The 17,114-nt window shown below is 40.9% G+C and overlaps 1 protein-coding gene across 4 annotated transcripts in view; it reads left to right on the top strand.

The window, feature by feature from the left end:
* NAA35 (N-alpha-acetyltransferase 35, NatC auxiliary subunit) overlaps positions 1-17,114 on the top strand; it is a 90,506-nt gene that overhangs the window by 35,734 nt on the left and 37,658 nt on the right. For all 4 annotated transcript variants that reach the window (XM_004581119.3, XM_004581118.3, XM_058672398.1 and 1 more), the window contains exons 7-11: positions 1,128-1,194; positions 1,274-1,317; positions 2,305-2,355; positions 2,959-3,042; positions 3,916-4,030. In XM_004581119.3, coding sequence (XP_004581176.1) covers positions 1,128-1,194; positions 1,274-1,317; positions 2,305-2,355; positions 2,959-3,042; positions 3,916-4,030 — 361 coding nt within the window. The remainder of the gene's footprint in view (positions 1-1,127; positions 1,195-1,273; positions 1,318-2,304; positions 2,356-2,958; positions 3,043-3,915; positions 4,031-17,114) is intronic.

Here is a 17,114-nt window from a genome sequence, read left to right as displayed (position 1 = left end):
TTTAAAAATTTTTATTTGTAAGGTCTTTTTATAGAGAGTGTGAGGGATGTATTGTTCAACTTCTTGCTCACTATCCAAATGGCTGTAACAGCCAGAGGTGGGCCACTTCAAAACCTGGAGCCTGGACCTTCTTCCAGGTGTCCCACATGGGTACAGAGGCCCAAGGAGTTGGGTCATCTGCTGCTGCTTTCCCAGGCACGTTAGCAGGGAGCTGGATTGGAAGTGGAGCAGCCCATACTCAAAGTGGCACCTGTATGGGATGCTCACCCCTGCAGGCGGAGGATTAGCCTACTATACTCCATAGTCGACTTTGAGATTAGGAAACTCTTGAAGGGTTTTTAGTAGAGAAGTGGCATATTTGAGTTACTGTAAAATAATCCGTCTTCCTCCTGCTGTTGAGTAAATTCCAGCAGGAACAATTGTGCGACCTGTTTGGAGTTGCAGGCAGAAGTGTGCTTAGTAACTTAGAGATAGCTATGAAGGATGAGAGATTGATAGATTAAACATTTTTAAAGTTTATTTTGAAAGAGCAACAGAAACACACCTACCCACCCACAAAGCCCTTCCAGCTACTGTGTCGTTCTCCATATGGCCACAGCAGCGGCTCTGGTCAGACCCAAATCAGGAGCCGGAGAATTCAGTCCTTTTTTCCCAAGTACTTGGACCGTAAGTGATGCTTTGACCGGTGTTGGCCAGCCTGTCTGCTGATAATCCCATTGATGAGATCCCCGCTTTTGTTTTCACTGTCTTCACTTGTGTACCGCATTCCTTCAACTCTATCGCTTGCTGACATCTCTCTCAGTCTGTATAGCAGTCAAACTCACAGCTGTATTTACTGTTGACCTGAGAATTGTTTCAGAACTATTAGTCTTTGCACATATCTTAAGTATCAGTATATTTAAATTGCTTATGAACAAGCAGGTAGTTAAGGACAGAGATAGCATTAGAATGTGGTATTTTGAGAGTGTGCCTTTAAGGAAAGCTTGGCTGTTTGATGGCAATATTTAGACAAGCAGGATGACATACCATTCCAGTTTTGTTAGTAAATAGTGATTTTATGAAAGAGATGAAAAGGTTTTCCTGCTGTGTAAGGGCATAATTATCTTTTTTTTTTTCCTTTGGTTTAGGAAGATTTTCAGTCAATGACTTACGGATTTAAAATGGCTAACAGTGTGACAGATCTTCGAGTTACAGGTAAGTCCATTTTAAAAGATAATTCAATGATTTGCTTTTTAAGTTTTTTCCTTTTAAAACTTACTGTTTGTTTTTCTAGGCATGCTAAAAGATGTGGAAGATGACATGCAAAGAAGAGTAAAGGTATATACATGTTATGTTTTTTCTGCGGTGTAAAGTTTTTGCATTATCAAGGTCAGGTTAATATTAGGCAGTTGCAAATAGCTGGCGTAGGTAGACCCACCTGTCTTCTTTATAAACTATACTGCGTTTGTATGTGATAATAGCATTCTCAAGCATTGAAAATTTAACCTTCTCAATTCATTGGACTTCATGGCGTCTTGAATGTTTGCTAAGGTGCTGTGCGGGTAGTGTTTTTCCCCCATCGGTTTTAGCACCTTGGGTGTTTCTTGTGTCTTCAGTGCCCAGTATAGTGTCTAGAATGTTTAGCCTGGCGAGTAATGGTGACCAGAGTGTGGGAGCTGCTAGGTGGTAATTCATTTCTCATAGACATTTGATAGAACAAGTGGTATTTTGTCTATTTTTGTCTTTGCAAGGAATTTTACATTTTCTTCAAAAAATTTGTGATTATTCAGTGACTTAGGTGATTAAAGACACAGCACGCACACTTGTAGATGAGGAGAATGCAGCTCGCAGAGGTTGAGTCACCTTTCTTGAGCCATGCTTGTGTGTCCTTTGTGACAGCTCCAGGACTGGGATGCACAGCCTCCACCACAGCTTGTTATCCTGCTGCTCGGAGCTTTTGTGAAAGTAAATAATCCACTGTAACTCTTGCAGTAACAAGAGTTTTCTGCATTTTAGTGTAAAACAGGTCAGGATTGACCAGTGTAACCTTGTTTTTGTGATGTGATGCTGTAAATATTACTGTCTTTTTCCTAACACAATTAGTTTTGAGAGCATCAGGGAATACATTGAATAGATGCTTTAAAGGAAGATAGTACTGACCGAATGCCATAGGCTTTTGCTTATGTTTTCTTTTTTGCAGTAATGTTTTGCTTTATCTTTATAAAAACAGATTCTTATGCTCAGGAAATTTCTACTTTACCTTGTATGTTTGTAATATAATATTTCTGCAGGTTTGAGTTTAATTTACCTTTTTTAAAATTTTAGAGTACTCGAAGTCGGCAAGGAGAAGAAAGAGATCCAGAAGTTGAACTAGAAGTAATTGAACTTATTTTCTGGTAGATAATATCAGAGAAGTCTACCTGTTAATGTTGTAGTTTTATGAACTGCGTTATAATTTATGGAAGCCCTTTTTAAGGTATTTCTTTAAAAATTGGACATTGCAAGGGATTTTATTTCCCTTGTGCTTGTTTTGATAGAATGATAATGCAGCTCTTTGAAATACATTTCAAAACTCTTCAGTATTCCTGTGAGGTAGGAAGAAAAATATCTTAGAGGCAATGACAAACAGAACTTTGCAGTGTCAAAAGATGCTGAGTTTTGTCAAAATTCTAAGTTTTCTGACTCTGCATAAATCATTTCTTCTTAAAATACTACTTGACAATTTTATGAGATAGTGTATCTTTTGATCTAAAAGAAAATCCTTGGAGTATAGACTTCTTTTAATATTCCAAAAGAATAAGCTTTTAAAAAAGTTATTATGATGTTTTCTACAGTATGTTTTCCAGGCATTTGTAAAACCTGTGAAGAGATGTGTGTTAATGTATTATGTTATTAATGAGGTTTAGGAGTTAAATCTATGTAAGTTGAAATTCGTGTTATGGGCTTTGCTGCTTTTGACTTGAGCTCTTGTCTCTGCAGCACCAGCAGTGTTTAGCAGTATTCAGCAGGGTGAAATTTACTCGTGTGCTGCTGACAGTGCTGATAGCCTTTACTAAGAAAGAGGTAAGGCTGTTGGCCTTAATTTATCTTCATGTTTTAGTGTTGGTTGGATGGTACGCCTTATCAAGGCAGTTCTGAGACTTCTTTGCTGTCCACTGTTCTAAATACTAATATGAGATATTTGCACTTAGTGTATTTATACCAGAGTAACCCTGATGATTTTCTCAACAGGTCGCATGAAATGTCTCCTCCCTAATATATGCCTGTGGCTGTTATTTATATAAGAACAATGTCTTATGTTGTTATTAAACACAACATTAGAAGTTGAAATCGCTTGTGGGATGTTATAGTTTGTAAATTGAAAGGAGAAAGTAGAAACGGGAAATGTAGGTGGACCTGTTCTTCCTTCAGTTAAAAACTTAACTGTTGGATTTGTGTGGAACTAAAAGCAAACCCTAAAATGATATGTGCTTTTTCCTTTAGGATAATTTTACCTTAAGTCAGACTTACTCTAAGTTAGTTCATAAAATGGTGAATGAAAATCGACCGTTTGTCATCAAACTTCTGTGATTGTTCTTATTTTTCCTTCCACTTTGATTAAGGGCATAGTGCAGTGTTGATAGTTTATTCCATGTCTAGTAGGCTGCATTTATGGTTTTTTATTTTTAAAAATAGAATAAATAAACCAGAAATGTTTTTAATGGATCCTACAAGATACAGATGTGAGTAATGAAAAAAAAACTAAAGCAAAAAAAAAAAATCCCTAATTTCTGTCCTTACAGGATCTGGACATCCTGTACTAAGTGAATAGTTTTTGAAAACCAGTATCATTTTAGCAAGTGTTTAATTTCATTATTGTTTATAGGATTTTCCTATCTAATGTATATCTTTCAGTGAAAGAATATGTAAGAATGTTTTTGGTGATTTATTTGCTAGACCAGCGCTGTTGCAGAAGCTCAAAAATTGATGGTACAAGCAGCAGATCTCCTTTCTGCCATTCATAATTCATTGCATCATGGCATCCAGGCCCAGAACGATACTACAAAAGGAGGTAATTGTCCAGTTTGTTCCTTTCACTTCTTTTCCATTTAATGCAATTTTTGGTTCTTGTGAATTTCATTTCATTCATCCTGCCTGAATCTTTGAATATGTTACTCCAGAGACTTAAATATAGTGTTGTGTTGTGGCCTTTGTTTTAAAATTTATTTTAAACTAAAAGCAGTACTGTAGACCTTGGCTGGCTGTTGTATCTTGGCTGTTTGGATTCTGTGTGTGTATCTTTTCTTGTGTTTATGTTGTGCTTTCAGCAGCAGTGTCTTTCTCTGGCCTGTCTGCGAGCTCATCATCCCCATTACGTGTTCCATGCTCACCTCACCAGGCTGGCTCGGCTCGTACCCCGAGGCCTCATTGCAGATGTATGTCTCTGACAGTGCTGCTGAGTACATTGCATTGTTTACCTGTTTGCCTTTCCATGAGAGGTTTTTTTTTTTTTTTAATTTCTTTAAAATTGTATTTACTTGTATGATGTATGCACACACAAACATTAGAGATCGCTCATCTGCTGTTCATAACCAGGGCTTAGCAAGGCCAGAGCCAGGAGCTGAGGAAATAGTTCTGGGTCTCACCTGGTGACAGGAACCCCATTATTTGTTTGTTTTTTTTTTTCCTTTTTTAAGATTTATTTTTTTTATTTTTTTAAAGATTTATTTTATTTTTTTTTTAATTGGAAAGTCAGATATACATAGAGGAGGAGAGACAGAGAGAAAGATCTTCTGTCCGATGATTCACGCCCCAAGTGAGCACAGTGGCCAGTGCTATGGTGATCCGAAGCCAGGAGCCAGGAACTTCGTCCAGGTTTCCCACACGGGTGCAGGGTCCCGATGCATTGGGCCGTCCTCGACTGCTTTCCCAGGCCACAAGCAGGGAGCTGGATGGGAAGTGGAGCTGCTGGGATCAGAACCAGAGCCCATATGGGATCCCTGTGCGTTCAAGGCAAGGACTTTAGCTGCTAGGCCACAGCGCCGGGCCCTATTTTATTTTTTTGCAATGTCAGCTACACAGAGGAGGAGAGAGAGAGAGGAAGATCTTCTGTGCAGTGATTCACTTCCCAAGTGACCGCAATGCGCTGATCTGAAGCTAGGAGCCAGGAACTTCCTCCACGTCTCCCACGCGGGTGCAGCGTTCCAAGACGCTGGGTTGTCCTCAACTACATTCCCAGGCCACAAGCAGCGAGCTGGACAGGAAGTGGAGCTGCCGGGATTAGAACTGGTGACCATACAGGATCCTGGCATGTTCAAGGCGAGGACTTCAGCCTCTAGGCCACAGCGCTGGGCCCAAGCCCCATTATTTGTATCACTGTTTCCTTCTGGTATGCATTAGCAGGAAAATAGGATGAGGAGTAGGAATGGGACTCAAGCCCAGGTGAACCCATGGGGATGCAGGCATTATGCATGGTATGTCCTTTGAGAAAGAGAGACAAAGATCTTCTGCCTGCTCATTCATTGATCAAGTTTCTGCAGCAGTCAGAGCTAAGCCAATCCATAGCCAGGAACTTCTTCTGGGTCTCCCAAGTGACTGCAGGGTCCCATCCTCTGCTGCTTTCCCAGGCCACAAGCAGAGAGCTGTTTCAAAAGTGGAGGAGCCAGAACACAAACCAGTGCATGCATGGTGACGGTTTAGCCACTGAGCCATTGAGTTTGGCCCTCTGCATGGTGTCTTTAACTAGAGTGCCAAACACAATCTTAATTTGGAGTATTTTTAAGCTGCTATTGATGATTTTTTTAAAGATTTATTTATTTTTATTGGAAATTCAGATATACAGAGAGGAATATCTTCCATCTGAAGGTTTACTCCCCAAGTTGGCCGGAGCTGAGCCAATCTGAAGCCAGGGACCTGGCTTCCAGGTCTCCTATCCGGTGCAGTGTTCCAAGGCTTTGGGCCGTCCTCGACTGCTTTCCCAGGCCACAAGTAGGGAGCTGGATGGGAATCGGGGCTGCTGGGACATGAACCAGCACCCATACAGGATTTTAGCGTGTGCAAGCTAAGGGCTTTAGCCACTAGGCTATCATGCCTGTTCCTGCCATTGATGATTTTTTAAAAAAATTTTCAGCTGGGCCCAGCGGCGTGGCCTAGCGGCTAAAGTCCTCACCTTGGACGCACTGGGATCCCATATGGGTGCCGGTTCTAATCCCGGCAGCTCCACTTCCCATCCAGCTCCCTGCTTGTGGCCTGGGAAAGCAGTCGAGGACGGCCCAATGCATTGGGACCCTGCACCCACGTAGGAGACCTGGAAGAGGTTCCTGGTTCCCGGCATCGGATCGGCGCGCACCGGCCCGTTGCGGCTCACTTGGGGCGTGAATCATCGGACGGAAGATCTTCCTCTCTGTCTCTCCTCTCTGTATATCTGACTTTGTAATAAAAATAAATCTTTTAAAAAAAAATGTTCGGCTAACTTATTTTACACACAGAGATAAAGAGAGAATCAGACAGCTCTTTGATCTGTCAGTTCGTTCCCCAAAATTTGCTGCAGTGGCTGAGGCTGTGCCAGGCAAGAGCCAAAAACAGGAGCTGCTTTTGGACCGCCCATGATGGTTCAGAGACCCAAGCACCCCAGCTGTGTTCCACTAGAACAGGTGGTCCTGAACTAGTGCCTGTGTGGAATACTGGCAAGCAGAAGCCAGCCTGCTATGCCACAGTCATCCCCTCGAAACTGTCATCTTTGTGTTTCTTTATGGTACTTGGCATATGATTGGCATCCAGATTTTGTTTATGAAACAAATCTTAAAGGGAATAGTGTATCCTGGTTGTTAAATTTAGAACTGAGTTAACTTTTGAGAAAGCATGTAACAGTTTTGATTTTTGTTGATGCTCATTAAAATAAAATGCAATATTAGCATTCTTCAAAACAGTATTTGCCAGTTGTTGGGCTTGTGACCACACAGGCCAGTTTTTATTACTTCACATCCCTGTTCTTTTCTGTTTCTTTCTCTTCATGAACAGGAGTTGTGGTGCTCTTTTTCCAATAAAATTTTCCTTGCTTAGACTTCAGGTAGTGGTACGGTCCAGGAGGTTATTTGGATTAGGAAATCAGTTTTATCATATTTATATTTTTGGTAACTGCTTAATTTGCATTAACTCATTAGGATTTTCCCCAGTATGGGGACTATGTATGAAGTGAGTGACTAGATAGTATTCTGTAACCTTGAGACAAGAAGAAGATTGTTACAGATAGCAATATATAATGGATGTTTAGAAAGAGGTGCAAAATATCTTCAGCTCATGCATACTTCAAAAATCTAGTGTGCAAATAATTTTATGAAACCTACCGTGTAATCCATGTCTTTAAAATAACTTGTTGGCTCGTACAATAAGATATTAGTGGCAGAAAGCAGAAATCTTGTAGCTTGCTGGGCTGTGATTTGCCGTATTTGACTGTTGCGTGCTGTTTTGCTGTCTGTCTGCCATCAAGTATACTCTTAGGATACTAATTGCCCTAAGGACATGAATAGCTGTGGCTGCCTGTTTGAGAGCTCTGCTGAAAAGAAGTTTCCTTGGTATATATTCTCCACTATTTCTAGTTTTAATGTCTGCTGACTATGAAGCTTAAAAATTGTTTATATAAAATTGGTTTGTAAAAGCTTCTAAAAAAATACTCCCCATAGCTGAATGATTTAGATAATCCAAATCACACAGTGAATAGAAAAGTAAGGTCTGATGTATCCCTGTAATCAAAAGAAATGAAGTACTGAAGGACTTTGGAAGCATAGTAAGTGGAAGAAACCTGTTGGAGAGTACCACATATTATATGGTGCTGTTTGTATTAAATGTCCGAAGCAGTGACTCCCCAACAGGAAAGACGAGCAGATGAGTGATACCCTAGGATTTGAGGGGGAGTGGACGCAGGGAAGAAGAGTAACTGCTTGTGGGAACAGAGTTCCTCCATGGCTTGATGGAAATGCTCTGGACTTGATTGGGTAATGATTTCACAATGCTGTGACTATCTTAAAAGCTGCATACCTTTAGTGGGTGAATTTAGATGGTGTGTGAATTATATTGGAAGAATTAAAAGTAAAAGAAAATCACTGTAGTGTTATTTTCTGGTGTTGTGAGAAAAATGATTTCTGATGTTGAGTTCCGTACAGAAACCATCATTTAATTATAAGGAAAGATTAAATTTCAGACATTTGAGGTCCACCAAAATCTATCTCCCAAAGGTTTTGGAAGATGTTCTTCATTTTATAGAGAGTAAGTCAAGAATGAGGGAAACATGGGCTTAGGCAATGTGAAAATTTTACAAAAATTCTCAAGGTAGTGGTTGAAGGGTGTTCACCACCCATGGAAGTCAAGTCTGGATTGGAGGAAGTCACAGCATCTGGGAGAGTTGTCTGAACAGAGATACGAGACAAGTTGTCACCAGTAAAGAGATTTGGAGAACTGGCAAGGAGGTTGGGGTTAGTGCTAAGAAACAAGGAAAACAAAAAGTGAGACAGTTATTATTTGTCCCCAAATAGAAAGATCATTTATTGAATCATGACAGTCTTAAGTTCTGAACCAAAATTGTGATCTAATTGTAGTGGAGGTGCAGGAGCAGAAGTGCGTTGTTTGCAGGGGATATGCTTTACTAGTTTTTTTCTGCCAGCTTTACACCTGATCTGTGAGGTGTAAGTCAGTGAAAATGCTTAAACTGCTACTTGAGAACTAATTGAAAACTATTAGAAATATGAGGGAAAATGGAACATTAAGGTTAAATATCTATGCCAGGGGAAGGCTGAGCAGGAGACAGGGATGCCAGGAGACCCAGTGCTGCCAGCTGCCATCGAACTTGCTGTGTCTGTGCCCCAGGCCTAGAGGCAGGTTGGATGGGGGACCACCGGGGCTTATTTGAAAGAGTGGCTGCTGGGAGCTTCCACAGAGTAGACCGCTGCAGCCACAGACAGATGAGAGCTGGATGGGGCTGCTGGGTTGGGAAACCTAGGGATTTCCCAAGGCTACCCTGCTGCAATAGCTGATGCACACAAGTGCTAGGTTTGATGGCTGCTTATGTGGGGGTTCTAGAGGGTCTTGTGATTGGATCTAAGCAACCACCAGCTAGTGTGAAAGTTGGCTCTGAGGGCAGACTGGACTGTGGGTTGGGCAGGTTTGAAGCACAGATTCAAGGTTGGGCTGCCTTCATTGCTGACTCGATGCAAGACTGAAAAGCATACCCAGATGCACACTGAAGACAAGACAACCTGATGCAACAGAAGACCTCGAGTATACTGTCAAAGATTGCAAAGAAGCAAGTTGAACAACTTGTCAGGCCCAGGCTCACAGTAAGCACCTAAGTTAGTAGATACTCTGAAGTAGATATGGACAGCCAGTAGATCTTAGAACTTATACAGGGAGAACAAAGAACCTGTGTTAGGACAGATGGAGTTCATCACCTCTGGTACTACTAAGCCAAAAGCCTCTCAGAGGAGGATGTGGAGGACACAGCCATTCTTGCCAAAGGCAAAGTCTGGGCAGCAGTAGGGATGCAGTATATGAGGTTAGAATTGGGACAAATGGACTTCAAACTTAGGGCCACAGGCTGGAAGTCACATCTCTCCCACTATCTCAGTCTTGCCCCGCCTGTGACTCAAGTAACATCCCAGGACATTCTTTCAGTCCTCCCCACAAGGACACAGGAGTGAGGGCAGAAACATTGCTCTTAACCCACGTTCCCCTGCACACAAAGCTCCGTCCCGGTAAGTGACCCACGTGGGTCTGCAGTCCCTTTGCCTCTGTAATGAACATTAAAAAATTAAGTTAAAAAGATACCTATATTTTCTTAGTATAAACAAGAAACTGCAGTATTCACACACAGTTACTCAAAGTAGAGTGCAGTAACAACAAAACAGCTGAAAATGTACATCAGAAACATTTTTCTGCAAAAATTCAAATTGTTGAAAAATAAAATGGCTTCTATCAAGAGAAAAAGATCTTAGAACTAAAATAACAAATAATAATAGAAGGGGTGTATAAATGAGCATTCAGTTTTGGAAAGTAGTGGAGGCAAAAAGAACTGGAAGTGAAGACTTGCCTAGTTTAAAAATGGGTATGTGGACGTTGCTGTTAAGACATTTGGTGGTCACAGGAAGGCATGAAGCAAAGGGGAGGTCGGCAAGGAGATTTGGGCCATTAGTGAGGAGGTCACCGGACAGCTCAAGTGTGCTCGCAATTCCCAAAGAGGAAAATCATACAACAAAATAGAAAAATTTTAAAAAGCACTTGGTATTTCTTGAAAGATAAGGCAGAGTTAAATCCACAGTTGTAGTTGAAAGGATTTTGATGTGTTCTAGGTAATACTAAGCTATGGCCTGGTGAATTACTAAAAGTCTGAATCAATAATTATGTGTTATACTTGCCTCAGAGTTCGGCATTCAGCACAGAGCAGTGTTTTCAGATAAAGAAGTGGCCCGATTAAATAACAGACTGATGTAATTATGGCTCCTTATGAAAGATATTCTATTGTAGCAACGTGGGGAAAATCATTTGGGGGGGGGGGGAATCCCAGTCTTTCTGAAATTGTACCATAAAACTCAAATTCAAAAAAAAAAAAAAAAAAGCTGTGGCCCCAGAATTTTATTATTCCAGTATTCAGAAGGAAACGCTGTGACAAATTTTTAAGCTAAGAAATCAGAATTTTTGTTGCATGAATTTTTTTCCTGGAGGCTGAAGACTAAAGGCCATCCAGCCTACTGAACTATCAGTGGAAGAATTGTGGCAGGACAGACAGCAGGCAGTGATATTGCTGTGTGGAAATGTGCTGACTTTATTCTACAAACCGTAGGTGTCAGAAATCTTGACAGTGGAAGAGTGCTAACAGAAGTTAAGCCAGAGAGAAGACTGCTTTTCTTTTATTTGTCACAGGAATTCAAAGAACTTGTTAGAGTGAATAGCTCTGTTGCAGAGATGGGTTTATTTCAACATATTGCAATGTGATAGTTGATATGGAGGAAAGTCCTTAAAAATTGTCATTCTTTATCATGGGTAAGAAGACTAATAGGTACTTGTGAAAAAATATGGAACAATTAGTAAAGTTTTCTGTTTAATCAACAAAAAAGTTCTAACTAGAAAAAAATATGTACCAAAGAAATTGTAGTGAAAAGATAAACATCAAAAGCTCTAAAATATCATACTGTTTCTTGTCTAGTGATAGTAAAATTAGGTTTTTTCTTTTTTCCCCTCTATTCTTGAAAAAGTTAGCTCCTCAGGTTTTGCAGTGAGATGGGCATCTGTACTTGGACAGGATATTGACTACCTTGTAGCTGTCATCACCCAGGTCATCACCCAGGTCGGAAGGGTGTAGCCTAGCACTGGCCATTAGAGCCTGTGTGGCGTAAGGAAGTGCCGTAATACAATGAGGACTGTGTCTGCCAAGAGGTGGGACTGGAACAACATTTGGAAGCAGAGTAGCTTCAGTAGGGCTTCACCATCAGTGGCAGCCTGGCTGGATTATCTAGTTCCTGTTTGTACAAGAGGCTCACTGAGCTAGGCAGGATTGGGGAATGTCATAGAGGAGCAGTGTGGTGCTAGATGAAGCACCCAGATAACATGAGAAGGGTTGTCTGTGGGAGGGCAGCCTGTTACAGGTTTTTGGAGCCTAAAGACAGTTAAAACGGGAGCCCTGCACGATTAGGAAGGTACACTCCTGTGAGTGTGAAATGGCATACTGTGCTGGAACCTAAGTAAGCTGTATTGAGATGGCAGTGTACAGAGCTGGTGGGGACCAGGCTGAGTAAGGAGGGCAGCTGATCTGCGTGCGGGCGGCCTGGGGCAGGGCTTCACTGTATCAGCATGCTGAAGAGGGTTACTGTAGAGGGTAGGGAGCCCAGCTGTAGGGTATCAAATCAAAAGTGAGTTTCTGCCCTAGAGGAATAAGTTGGCATGGGATATCACAACCTTAGGAGGAAATGATTTAGAAATAGTTTTCCTTCCAGAGTTCCACGTGGTGGAACCTTGGTCCCTGATATAATGAGGAGAATGGTGGCTTTTACGAGGTGAGGCTTCTTGAAGTAGTTAGGTCATGAAACAACACCTTGCAAAGGGGTTAATGCTGATCTCTCAGAGTGAGTGCTTTTACAAGTGTACGCAGCTGCCCTTTTCTGCATGCAGCTAGTTCCTTCTTTGCTTCTGTACCAGGTTGTGCTGCCTAGGGTCCCTCACCAGGACAGTTGGCCTCGTGCTTATTGGATCTTGCAACCACCAGACTCCATGAACCAGATAAACCTCTTTATGAATTATATCCATATAAATATTCTTTCCTTTGTAAGATTGTTAGAGAAACACAAAAGAAACTAAGCGTGTGAGTAGGAAGTGGTTTCCATGTCAAAACTTGCAACCTAAAGCAGGTTGAAGACTGGCGTCTTCACTGGAAAGTAGCTGCTGTGGGATTTCGGAGCATAGGTAGGGTTAGAAACATCTGAGGAGGTTCTGATGGCCAGCCATGGTAGTGATGGGAGGTTTACTTGGCTGATTCATGGCGTCAAAGATAATTAAGGTCTGAATTTTTAATTTGGAAAAGAGATCTTAAGGATCTTGCAATGAGGGTGTAATATTTAATTATTTGGGAGGGCCCCGAATAACCATCATAAGGGGGTCCTTCTAAAATACATGTACATATAGATTCTCTGTACACAGAATTCTGTGCAGAGGAAGATACTGGTGTAATGCAGCTGTTGATGCATGGAAGAACAACAGCAGTGAGATGCTGGGAGAGGCCATAAGTAGGTTTTCCCCCAGAGCCTTTAGATGGACAGTCCAGTAAAACCAATGGACTTCTGTGAGAGAATATTTGTTGCGTTAAGCCAGTTAATTTGTGGTAGTTTGCATCCTTGGAAACTGATAGAAAGGTTGATTGCATAAAGGGGAATTGATATACATATGCATATATGTATATATAAATGAATTAACTCTAGGGAGAACCAAATTGTACTTTTATGAAAAGGGATAAACTTGAACAGAACTTTCTAGATTATTGCACACTGAAAGATATGGGCATCCCAGAGAAGTGGCTGACTGCATGGGTGAGGCAAGAAGATAACAAGCTCAACCTGGAATATTTTTGGCCAGAATTGAGTCAGCACTCAGAAGAATGGTAGGCACCTATCAGTTGGACAAAGGAAATAGCTTCCAGGGATGCTAACATGGGTCAAATTCAGAAAAACTTCAGCATTGAAGTGAACAAATCATAACATGCTGGATAATAGAGGAAGCCGTTATTCCAGACCGATAGAACTAAGTGGACATTTTGATGGTGGTGAGCATGATTATGTAGGTGTCTCCCTTTCTCTTACTCCAGGGAGATTAACTACAGGAGGAAAGAGGTGGTAGCCATCGTCAAGTCCTAGGATTAGCATGGCGGGTAGTGGACAGATACATGCACATGTACAATGTAGCCTCATTTGTGATACTCTGATTGTAACTTGAATCTAATTGTGAGGATGGTAAGAGAAACCCTCAATGAAAGGCGGTATACCGAATTACTGATCTGTTAGTCTTCGAATTGGTTATCAGTGTCATGGAAGTCAAGGATAAACTTAAGAACTATTCCGGATTGCAGGAGAGTAAGAGACAGTGGCACTCAGTGTAATTTGTAATACTGACAGGGATGTGAAAAACACTGTTGGAACACTGTGTAAACTAAAATGAGGTTGAGGAGTATAGAATAGTGATAATAAGATTTAGTTTCCTGATTCTAATGTCTGCATATAAGAGTGTGTGAGTATGTCTTTGTGGGAATAGCATTCTAAACATATTTGAAGCTCATTTGGTTCTGATAACACTTTAATACAAGTGTGAGATTATATTAAAAGGAAAAATTCACTTTACAGCAAGAAAAATGGGTGAATTATATCCTTTTGTTTAAAAAGATATGTATATGGGGGGAGGGCGGGGGGAGGGGTGGGGTGATTCCCAGTTCCAACAAAACTGTATCACATAATACAATGTAATCAATGAATAAAAAAAAAATGTATATATGAATAAAAAATTACGTTGTATCCATATAATGAAATGCATCCCAACAAACACCTACAAGTGTAATCGATAGATCTTGGGAATGTTATGCTTGATCAAAGAAATCACATATTTAAAAATCGTATATTTTTAAATGAAAGTAGAAAACTCAACGGTAGAGACAAGTTCTGTGGTGTCTGGGCATGGATGAGATTGGAAGAGGCTGAGGGAACCTTTTGGGCTGATGAATTGTGGTCAGTATATAGTTGTATGTGTATTTGTAAACAACTGTACACTTAATTTTTGTGTTGTATGATGTCAGTTATATCTCAGTAAAGTAGAAAGTGGATCATATACTCGCCCACATGGGGAGAAGTTTGTGGCAGTGGTTCTTGAGATGAACAGAGAATTGTAAGTGAGCAGTAGACTTGATTCCGTTGTGTGGTGTTGTGTTTATACCTTAAATAATGTCTGTTATCTTTTCAAAAATGCACGCTAAGATTGTCAAAGTTTACATTAGGTTACATGATAAAGAATCAGTGTAGAATATTCATCAGGGCTAGGCTTGGCATGTAACAATTGTGCTTTAATACATTGTATAGCATTTTTTAGTGTGAAAATATATGCATGACATTACATTTTTCTTTTTAAGGTACAATTTAATGGCATTAAGTGCATCCACATTGTTTTGCAAATAATGTCACCATTTTTTTCCGTCTAGAGTTTTTCATGTTTGAAACTGAAACTTTGTCCTTTAAGTACTAACTTGTGGGTGCCCCATAGGCAGAATTACTCAATAGCTGTCCTTGTGTGTCTCAGATGTGTTTCACTTAGCATAATATGGTTTTATGAAAGGAAATCCAAATAGCCAGGAATGCGGAGTATCGGAGCCTAACCTCCGGAGCTTCTGCTGTGTGCCACACTCCTTGCAGCCTCAGAGTCTTCCACATGCACGCTTTGGAGCAGTCTAACAATAAGTTGCTTGTGAAAATTGGGAGAGGTATAGTGTCTTTCTCTTGAATAATACCTTTCCAGATCTTTATTTTAGACTCTTAATTTACTTTTAGAATAACTTTATAAAAAAGCACATTGTTTGTACGTTTTATCCAGAGGTCTTGTACTATTTGTAATATTTTTCTGTTAGTAATGAAGAACAGTGATCTACATGAATTTTAGTAACTTAAACAGTGTAAACCAGTGTGTCGTAATTTTGAAAATGGTATTAGTTTCTTTTTGTGTTTTGGTTTTTGGGTTTTTTGTTTTTTAAAGATGTGTTTATTTGAAACGCAGAGCAGCATGTCCATTCCCCCAGTGTCCACATTAGCAGTGGCTGGGCAAGGTGAAGCCTGGAGCCTGGACCTCCATGGGTTCTCCCACATGGGTGCCAAGCACCCAAGGATTCAGGCCACCCCACTGCCTTCGCAGACACATTAGCAGGGAGCTGGATCTGAAGCAGAGCAGTGTGGACTTAAGCTGTGTTGTAAGTAGTGCTTAACCCACTGTGTCACAGTGTTAGCATTTTTAAAATTTTTTAATTTTTGAATTTTATAGTACAATTCTATATAGTCTGGGATTTCCCTCCTCCCAGTGTCAATCCCCCAACTGATTTTTTCCCATGTTGTCACAACAGTACATTTCTTCATAAGGAGTTACAATTCTATCAGCCTGCTATTTAAGTGTGCCCCAACATTGCTGGTACAATGTCAGACAGTTTATTATCCCATTGGCATTTTTTTGAAGAGTCCTGGTGTGAGGGAAAATAAACTTACATGACATTCTTGTACTAAGGGATTATTAGTATTTTATGTATATAGTATTTTAATGGAACAACCACAGGTTTAGAAGGAAGTATGTAAGTTCTGTCCAGTTCAATAAAACTTTACTGGGCACGTGCTGGGTAGTATGAATTTTTTTTCTTTTGAGTTCATGTGGGAAAGAGGCTTCAGCCTGTTGAGGGTGTGTTAAGACAGAAGTAAATAGTGTGGCCCATAAACACAGTGGGAAATGAAGTCTGTCCTGAGATGGGCTGGATCTCATGCAGCTGTTTGTTACTTTGCACGTTTCTGCTGCCTTGAAGCTAAATGCAAACAGCTGCTTGGTCTTTAGCTCTGTTTGCCCAGCTCTAGACTATATCCTGAGAAATGCTGAGATCTTTTTTTATAGTTTGGTTCTTACTCTCTTCTCTAACCAGGCAACTTCGGATGTCTTCATTACTAAGTCCCTGGTGCATGAGATTGAACAGCAGCTGAGACTTAAAAATAAGCACTAGAGGCTACATAGCCAGTAACTGTCCAGTGTCCAGAAAAACGCAGGGGAGCATTTGGTATGCATGCAGAGAATGGGGAGGAGCATCCAGTACCTTCTGTGTGTGTGCATAGAAATGTTGTCCCCCATCGATTTCTGTGAGTCTATTTTTGCTCCCTGAGTTTGGATAAGTGAGGGGTTACGAAAAGGCAGCTCCCTCGGAGGGAGGAGAGCAGCACGTTCTGTGTCCCGCGGAGCTTTGATAGGTTTGGGAATCTTAGCTGATATTTTTGTCCTTTTACTTATCATTTAGATTTTTCCTTGGGCTTTATTATTCCAGAAAGTCTTTGAAGTTTTCTGTGAAATAAAGGTTGCTGTAACATTCTGGGCTCCCCTGTGCCCCATTATCCTTACTGTGTATGCCTTACCAGTGTTTTCCCTCTTTCACCCTGCCAGTGATATTTGAGTGTCTCAGTTCATAGTTGGTGTTTCTGAGTTGTGTAAAACAGATATAAAACAGATACAAAAATGAGTGTGCATTAAGGATTTTGTTAAACTCCTTACCCGTTGAATTTGTTAAACTCCTTACCCAGAGTTTGTTTGTTTTTAGGATTTATTTATTACAAGCTCAGATACACAGAGAGGACGCGAGACAGAGAGGAAGATCTTCCATCGGATGATTCACTCCCCAAGCAAGCACAGTGGCCGGTGCTGCGCTGATCCGAAGCTAGGGGCCAGGAACTTCCTCCAGGTTTCCCACGCGGGTACAGAAACCCAAGGCTTTGGGCCATCCTCAAATGCTTTCCCAGGCCACTTGCAGGGAGCTGGATCGAAAGTAGAGCGTCCGGGATTAGAACCGGTGCTCATATGGGATCCCGGCATGTTCAAGGCGAGGACTTTAGCCACTAGGCTAC

Source organism: Ochotona princeps, chromosome 14, assembly GCF_030435755.1.
Source record: "Ochotona princeps isolate mOchPri1 chromosome 14, mOchPri1.hap1, whole genome shotgun sequence".
Classification (NCBI taxonomy): Eukaryota; Metazoa; Chordata; class Mammalia; order Lagomorpha; family Ochotonidae; genus Ochotona; species Ochotona princeps.
Note: the sequence above shows the minus strand (reverse complement) of the source record. Positions and strands in the feature narration are given on the sequence as shown.